Source organism: Lygodium microphyllum, chromosome 3, assembly GCF_053477565.2.
Source record: "Lygodium microphyllum isolate KBCC chromosome 3, Lygodium_microphyllum_v1.1.10, whole genome shotgun sequence".
NCBI lineage: Eukaryota > Viridiplantae > Streptophyta > Polypodiopsida > Schizaeales > Lygodiaceae > Lygodium > Lygodium microphyllum.
This window is the reverse complement of record NC_141137.1, coordinates 154,474,704-154,483,510: the sequence shown is the minus strand read 5'-3', so window position 1 is coordinate 154,483,510 and position 8,807 is coordinate 154,474,704. Positions and strand designations below refer to the sequence as shown.

Below are 8,807 nucleotides of genomic sequence, written 5' to 3'. Positions count from 1 at the left end.
GTCTTCATCAGTTGCCACAATCTTTCCATCCACATAATGCCATCTCATGTGATAGAAAGTTAAAATAAAATTTTGTGATACAACCATATATTTACAACTGATGTATTCCCATAAACGTCCAGGACATTTTTTGAAATTCCTTATCATAAAAGAAGTCCACAAAGACATGTAATGGTATGAAGATTATGACCTTTACTTGTCAACTTGCTACATTAAATTGCACGTATCTATGAATGTTTGTATTGATCTTTGATTTAAAAGAGTAGCATGTTTCTAGTATGAGAATCAACCATTTTGACTATCTAGAGCTTGGGAGTGGAAGAGGCTTAAGAGATACATATCTTGTCATGCTTGATAGTGCATTGTAAAATTTATCGTAAAAGAAAACATGTCCTCAACCAATGACCTACTTGATGTAGCTTTGTACTACTCAGCACAATAGAACCATAAAATGCATCAAAGATCCCAACTATGCTTTCAATAGGTTGCCAAACTTTGAGGTTTGATGGATATATATCTACAAACAGATAAAGTTTTGCAAATTCCTAAAATGTATAATCTAGTCTAAAGCATGTTGATATATCTTGAACTTATAGTTTGGTCTATGGCATGATATGCATGTTGTATAAGCACCTCGATTTTTTTTTCTTAGTCCTTTGAGCTTGAAATACTCACCTTCTATAAGTATCAATGAATTCATTTCCATGTCTTCTCCTCCTCTTTGTCTACAACATAACCCAAGTACCAATAGAGATGGCGGTAGGAATCCACCTTTAATTGTCAATACCGAAATTGTGGTATATTGTGATTGCCTTGATAGAAAAGAATGGACGACAAGAACGTGAAGCTTCCTTTGAAATAAAAGACAAAGCAAAACAATATATTGAATGAAAAGAGAAAATAGCAAATATAGTGCAAAGTGGAGGGAGGAAATACATTTTGTTAGACCATTTGAGACTTTTGAGAGAAAGATAGACATCCTATAATGGAGGGAAAGCGATGAAAAGAATTTGGATGAATTATCCAAGAATTTTAAGAAAATGACAGAGAAACTACAAGGTTTTGCAAGATTGATAAGAAATGTCTCTATCTAGTGTCTTAAATTACACAAATACAATACGTCTTGTTTATGCCTCCATGATGTGCCCCAAAAATACCTAAAAATCATTTACTTTAATTTTTTTTTAAATGAGATAAAAGACTTTAGAATTGTTAAATCCCATTTTTACTGCAATGGTAGCTCTCTCTCTATTGGCTAATAAACTTTCTCTCTTTAAAACAAAAAGTAAACTTGAGTCCAAATCCTCCCTAACGCGCGTTGTATAACCCATCTCTAATCCTCCTCCATTTTTAAAACTCCAAACATCTTGTGACATTGTATTCTTTGAGCACTTGTAACATAACATGCTTGGACCCAATCAATCTGACTAAAACAAGGGGAATAACCCGTCTTGTCAAAGAGAAAGTAGTACTTTGAGGCATACACAAATGGGTTTGGCATACAAGGCTGTGGTAATTTGATCATATAATTATCGTCACCCTTAGTTGGTGTGTCCTCAGTGCTAATGGACATATCATCACATGATATTTGACCTATACCATCAATCAAAGAGTCCATGCCCACAAACCTACAAGGACAACGATGGTTCGTAAGATTTCAACCACTCATGAAACACCTATATATTTTCTCGGTACAATGACCTATCAAGTAGGTGACATATTGGTGTACCACACTCGATGTTGCATAATCGGATGTTCGTTGGGCTAACACAAGGACCACTAGCTATAAATAGTGCAAGGGTTACTAATATAGTAATGCCCAAACCTTACTTGGTGCATAATTGAATTTATGTGAGCCACTTGTGACATTATAGGTGAGTGATGCATTGGCCATAGTGCCCACATTGTAGGTGGCACCTTTGTAAGACCTGGCTTTAATGCCATCCATTGGCCATAATGCAAGATGCATTCAAATGCCTTGGAGCTAGATGCTCCATGGATATGCCATGCATTGCAACCACACACATCGATACAACATTGAAAGGAACACATGAACCGCACAACATAGCAAACTCTCACGCTTCCATGGATGAGCTTGGATTGCACGATTGGGTTGGCAAGAACACACCAAACTCAGCACGTCATCAACCTTTGGAAATTCAGAAATTATGCGGTTGATTATCAGGAGTAAGTGTTGGAGCTATGACTCATGAGGTGTCCACGTTACATGTGACGACCAGTAGGTTACTAGGTTGATCAGGCGGATTTCACGTGCCAGTGGCAAGTGCGCATCAAGGAGCACCGATCTTTAACGACATAAACCATCAATACAGTGATGAGAATTCTCAGATCTGCACGTCCAAGTGAGATGAAGTGCATTTGGGCCTGCCAGCTTTATTCAGAACATGTGATCTCATGCCAAGGAATGCCATTGTATATTTGATAATTGCTTGGTTCTCATTGCCAAGCAGTTCTTCCATTCCCAAATCTTTAAACCCTTTGCACTTACATATGCATACAGTCCTGTATATTTGAACTTTTGTAATCCACACTAGCAAGGACGAACTTGTCCCTTTTAGGTTTCCCATAGGATCATAAGTTATTACAGAAAATGTGTGTGTGTGTGTGTGTGTGTGTGTGTGTGAGCACAACGCCACGCGTGTGTGAAGGCGCATAAGCATTGATTTATTGCATGCTTGCCTCATTATTGGCCATCCTATATTTCACATGCAGGGCCAAGAGTGAGGATGCCCCATTGTTAGAGTACAATGTTGTTTTAATCCCAATCCTGTCCACCAAGAAGAATAATGGATGTTGGTTCTGTCAGGCATTGTATTTGAGCAGTCTCTCACAGACTTGTATGGCTTCATCGACAGTCAGAAAAAACCATTCCTGCCCTAAATGGTCCACAAAGCCTGAATCATTCAGCTTGTGAATGACTGCAGTTCCCGGGTTTGCGAATGCAAGCTGCGAAAAACCAAGCACAGATCAGATGTGAGACATAGTTCTGTAAACTCACAAGGCATGTCACGAATGCGCACATGCACATGTTAATGTCTTACCTGTACTTGTCTCTTTTTGAGAGTTTTATCCAGATCCTCAAAGGCATGTACACCACTTGTGTCTATGTTTGTAACAGCTAAAAGACAGCAGAGCAGATCAACTGTTACCAAACTATTTAACTGGAAAAGTGAGTTAAAAAGAGAGATATATGTGCATTCAAGCCTAACATGCACCCCTATCAAATGTCATATTTTCCAGGCATAGCATCAACACTTTCTTTAAGCAGGGCAAGATACTTGCTTGAATCTTAACCTTCCCCTTGATTTCTGAAAGTTAAAGGCTTCCAAAACACAAGAAGTAGTGTGTTTTGCTTCCACCACAACCTGCAAATCAAGCAGTACTTACGTGACATTTCAATAATAGCGAATTGGATTGGAAGTCCGTTTTCCTTCTTGATTCTCTCACCCTCATCATCCAGCCACCTTAAGATCCTGCAATGGTATTGAAGACACTTGAGATAAGGAAGTGCATACAACAGATATTGCTTGTAGAAGCATAGATAAGACTGCTCCAGCTACAACACACAGTCTATAAGATGCTTACATATCAGGACTACCAACTTATCTCATAACTCCAAATCAATTACAAAAACATGCCAGGTTTCAACTGGTCATGATCAAAGTTTCGAAGAACGTATGCTAAATAACTCAGTAGGCCCATTAGAAGATTGGCAGCAACAGTACCTTTCACGTATGTAGTTGGAGTTTGAAAAGTAAATAGCTGCATCGATACGGACAATCAAGATTCCAGTTTTCCTGTTGGCATCTGGATACTGCTCTACATTCCTATAGATACTTGTACCAGGTATATTACCCAGCAGAGCTGTGTGTGGCCTCGTCACATGTAAAAGAATCTTTGCCAATGACAAAGCAACCTTTTGAAAGAGAGAACATGCTGTGAGTTCATCTTAAATTATAGACCTTAACACTGTTCGGGGAAGAAAATAGCAACAAAGCTGGTCCAAGAAAGATGTTCTAGACTTGCAAGGATTTTAAAACTTTTTCCTTACATGGCCACCATCGTGATCAGCCACACACACTTTGATTTCTTGTGAAACAAATGCCCTGATTATATACAATAGATGATGTTTCCAATAGTCTATGCATGCACACATGCACTGTGCACAAAACAAAATGTGGTTCTTTTTGGAAGTTGAAAAATACCACAGTGACCGGCTAGCTGCATGTAAGGTAAAGGAATACTGCAAGGAGCAAGTCCATACCGCAATCAAGAGACCGATCTCTACAGAATGGAAAAGTACACCGAAGAAAGCACCCATGCATGCAAGGAAATCTAGTTTGTCCACCTTCCAGATCATTTTTGCTGCCTCTATATCAACCAAGCTAATCACAGCATTGATAATAATTGAGGCTAAGATGCAATTGGGAGTGTTTTGGAAGAGGGGTGTTGCCACTGCCAAAACAATTAAGACCATAGCTGACATGACCATGTTTGAGACTGGAGTTCTGCATCCTGCATTGAAGTTAACAGCTGATCTGGAGAAGGAACCTGTTCAATCACAAAAAATACATGTCCACCTCAGATAATTGCTCACCAGCTGTAAGTAGGAACCAAGAGATAATGTACAAGACATGGTTCATAATACTATTATCTGATATTCTGCAGGAAGATCCTGCTGTACGTGTGACTTTCAGACTGCAATCTGACTTAAGCCTTACCAGTTGCAACATAGCATGACGTGCAAGATCCAACCAAGTTCATGGTGCCAAATGCAAACATCTCTTTACTACCATCAATTTGATAATTCCTTATAGCTCCAAAGCTCCTCCCAATGGCAATGCCTTCCTGTTAGTTTTGCAAGCATTCTGTGATGAGGAGAGACTAAAAGTGACCAGGTGACCGTCTTTACAGTAAAATGAACACTGGGCCATGTAATCTTTATAGCTGCCAACCATCATAACACCACAAAATGTTTCAAAACCGAAAGACTTATCTCACCGTAAGGGCAATCAGAGCTGCTTCAAAGCCCATTGCAAGTGCATGCTTCAGAGTGCTTCCATGTAAAACAAAGCGTCCTATTGATGAAGGGTTGATATGCCCACTAAATTTTCCAACCTGCAACATTGAACATAAATCTGAGATGACACCTTTTGGAAAATATGTGCATTTTGAGGATGAAATGAGGTTATTGAAAGTTAAAGCAATGCCTACAATTGCAACCCCATGTCGGTCCACATGAGTGACTGTCACAAAAATAGTTGAGAGTATAACTGAGGTCAGAGGAGCAATGGCTGGCACCCAAAATAGACGCTGGTTTTTTTTCCCCTGATGAATGACATTTTGATCAATATAAAGCATGTTAGAGACCACAAGCACTCTCAAATCTTACACAATATACATGCTGATTATTGTACTACTCAGCAAAGTTGCACATTAACATACTTACAATGAATTTGCCAAGGATAAGGAACGCAAGGAAGAATAAGCCTATCAGAATAGTCTGCCAACTCCACTGTTAAGGACCAATATTAGTCAGCAAGTATGTATGTCAATTTCTGCACTCAAATAATTTACATCAAGACACAGAGCAGTACCTCGTCTGTATGGCTAAAAACAGAATGCAAAACAGAAACAATGTCCGTCTTTCTGGTGAAAGATGCCGTGGAAATGCCGAGCAGCCCTTTTAGTTGCTGAAGGCCAATAGTGATGGCTGCTCCAGCCATAAAACCGACGATGGATGCATGGGACAGAAAATCAATGATGAACCCAAGCCTGCGAGTCAATCCGTAAAGATTTGATTACAATATGAACAGCAAGTAGAATCATGTGAATATTAAATAAAATATCAGTCTGACTGTCAGTTAAACACATTATTGTGCAGTGTCCAATGATGAGGACAACTATTATGACAATTTTGGGATGATCATAATGAGGTTACGACCTGAGTAGACCAAGTGCTGCCTGGAATACCCCAGCGAAAAAGGTAGCAGTGAAGATAAGGGACAGGTACTCCTCACGGTAGTCAGAACAGGCACTGTTGATGAACTTAGTGGAGCTGGAGTCACACTTGGCACCTGCAGCAGCTGGCACAGGTAGCTGATTCCTTGCCAGTGTACCCAGCAGTATGGACACCACAGCCACAGGTCCAATTGCAATCTCTCTTGATACTCCAAACAGAGAGTACATTAGGGGTGGAACAAAGCTTGTATCTACAATCACAAAAAATAGGATTCTTAAACTCACCTAATCAGCTGCAGCAATAGACTGAAAATCATACGCAGTGTAATATGCTTGACATATAATTTAGCGAGGTGAGAGAAGCTGAAACTTTATAAGAATCTGAATGGCTCTAAGTGTGTTTCTGGAATTTCATATCTGTGTGCACATGTAATATATGTGTATACATAGACAGGGTTTGTACTTACATAGGCCATAAATGGGAGGTAGACCTGCAAGCTTGGAGTAGCCTATGTCCTGTTAGTAAAAAGATGATGAGGGTTGATTATCAGCATGGTCAAAAAAGGGGTCAGCGAAAAATTTGAATTGTCTAGTCCACATTGCAGTTTGGTCATGAAAGCAATTTATCCTGAAATGGTGAACGAGATATTCCCTATTACAGAAATGTACGAGTTTGATCTGATTTGCATAATTATATGGCGACTGTTACAGTGTCGAATTGTACCGGTAATTAATCAATTGGTTATGCAAGACAAAAGCAGACTTAATCATGAAGAGCTTATAATGCGTGAGATGGAACCATATTATGCATGAGGTGACAAAAATTAGATTTTGTATGGAAGATTAAAGCCATGTTGATGACACCCATATTCGATATTATCAGAATTTAGAGTTGGATATAGACGGTGACGGTGATCCTCGTGAAGGATGAAGCTGGCATAATAGTAATTAACATGCAAGGATCATGCACATAATTATCAAAAAGCTGAATTTGAATATACGGAGGAACTACGTTACACCCATAATTATCAGACGGTCATCATGCGATATGTTCAAAGGCTATATCTTCGACCATAAAACATAGGTAAACATAAAGGATACTGATGATACACATACCTGTGGGACGGACAGGCTTCCAATGGTGAGACCGGCTATGAGGTCGGATTTGAAGTCCTTGAGATGGTAGCCGCGGCCCCAATCGAGGATGGGAAAAATGTAGCGGAGGCCGAGGGCCAGCTTGCGGGAGCGTGGCTGGTCCTTGAAGGGGCGGAAGGGGGCGTCAGGGAAGAAGGTCTCCTTGACGGCAAACTTGAAGCCCTTGACCAAGGTCCCTTTCTTGGGGATGACAACCCTGTGGACAGAGTTGGGCTCTGTGTCCAAGCTTCCTCTCCCACCACCACGTCCTGCTTCATAGTCTGTCACAACAAGTTTTAGACGTATTCCCGCTAAAATTCTCACATTAAGAATAACCACAGCATCATGAGCTTCTGCGAGGGAGGCACCGCATACCTAGCCAGGTGCGGCTGGGAGCTAGTTGCCCCCAAGCCGCACCTAGCTAGCTATGCGGTCCCTCCCCAGCGGAAGCTCATGACGTTGAACACTGCAAGGAAAAACAAGGTAAAAGAGCCCCTTCTCTCCATACCCCGGGCTGGCAGCCCCCACTCTCCCAACCACGATTGAAGTGCCTCTTGAGCAAGAAGCTCATGATGATGATAAATACTATGTCAAGGAAAAACAAGGGAAAAGAGGTCCTTCTCCCAGACGGAGTACCTGCATGATGGTCGTCATCATGCCCAGTGGCCTGACTGTATTGATGGGCAGAAGTAGCACTGTCGCTGCTATCGCCATCCACCACCTTGGACCTCATGATTGATCGATTGATGGTGATCTGAGCTAATGTAGTAGACCGTGCAGCCTGTGTGTCTGTTTGTTGCTAGCAGCTACAACCAAATGGAGGCTGGCAATGAATAAGCTGTAATCTGGACACATAACAGCACTTCTCTTTTGCGCTTTTGATATATTGGATCCGTCGTGAAACCATAGAAGGTGACGCCTGCTGAAGCCTTGTTATATAGGCACTCGAGTACAGTGAACTGAGACGGGTATCAGAGATGGCAGCGGACGGCCGAATCCAATTCCTTGTGATTCTCTCTCTCTCTCTCTCTCTCTCTCTCTCGCGCTGGACCACTGTGGTCCCTGCTGGCCTTCCAGGTAACTCACCCTCGAAATTTGGAACCACAGAATCTGTCTCTGTTCCATCGTATAGGCTCTGTAGTGTATAATAACTATGTTAATTATCATAATTACGATATAGGCTCTATATAATTTTAATAATTACCGTCATGAGGAGGGCAAGGTAAGATTCTGACCCTTGCTAATGGTCAACCCTGGCTCTGCCTCCTGGGCAAAGGCCAGCGGCAAACGTGGTGGGGAGATGCATCCGGTCGCATTCTGGAGCCACCCATCGATTTTCTCTCTTGTTTGCATGGCATCTTAGATCTGCAGACTGCCACTCTTATCGTTATTAAATTAATGTAAATAAGCCTTGAATCATGGATCCCGGGCTTCATCATAAGACGAACATATCCCCCCCCCCTCCCTTGCCTTTCCGGGTCTGTAACTCCCAGATCATAATGCACGCTTAAATAATCCAAATTATCCTTAGAACCCAACCCAGTGTATCATGTATTGCCACCGCCCTTTAATCTATGATCGCCGATGGGTGAGAAAAACAGCCCCAGCGCCTTCAACACCCCGCCATCCACAAAGTCAACCAGACGTTCACGTACACCTCTGACCTTTGGAACAGCACGATTCATAACACT

The 8,807-nt window shown here is 41.3% G+C and overlaps 1 protein-coding gene across 1 annotated transcript; it reads right to left on the bottom strand.

Moving 5' to 3' along the window:
* Positions 1–2,431: 2,431 nt before the first annotated feature.
* Positions 2,432–8,511, bottom strand: LOC148039061 (sulfate transporter 1.2-like). Its single transcript, XM_087674947.1, has 15 exons — positions 8,352–8,511; positions 7,753–8,251; positions 7,099–7,397; positions 6,450–6,498; positions 5,966–6,233; positions 5,619–5,796; positions 5,471–5,536; positions 5,236–5,349; positions 5,023–5,139; positions 4,743–4,869; positions 4,286–4,572; positions 3,747–3,937; positions 3,409–3,494; positions 3,063–3,139; positions 2,432–2,967 (listed from the first exon to the last, which is right to left on the bottom strand). Exons 2-15 carry the CDS (start codon positions 7,847–7,849, stop codon positions 2,824–2,826), a joined length of 2,100 nt encoding a protein of 699 aa, XP_087531073.1. The 5' UTR covers positions 7,850–8,251; positions 8,352–8,511; the 3' UTR covers positions 2,432–2,823.
* Between the last annotated feature and the right edge of the window lie 296 nt (positions 8,512–8,807).

What these genes read in the sequence shown, in the direction of transcription:
- LOC148039061 (XM_087674947.1), bottom strand. Translation starts at nt 7,849, where the DNA reads ATGAGGTCCAAGGTGGTGGATGGCGATAGCAGCGACAGTGCTACTTCT. An exon ending in TTTTTAGCCATACAGACGAG is followed by an intron (nt 5,537 to 5,618) that starts GTACTGCTCTGT and finishes GGTCCTTAACAG; the next exon opens with TGGAGTTGGCAGACTATTCT. An exon ending in ACCGACATGGGGTTGCAATT is followed by an intron (nt 5,140 to 5,235) that starts GTAGGCATTGCT and finishes TCAATGTTGCAG; the next exon opens with GTTGGAAAATTTAGTGGGCA.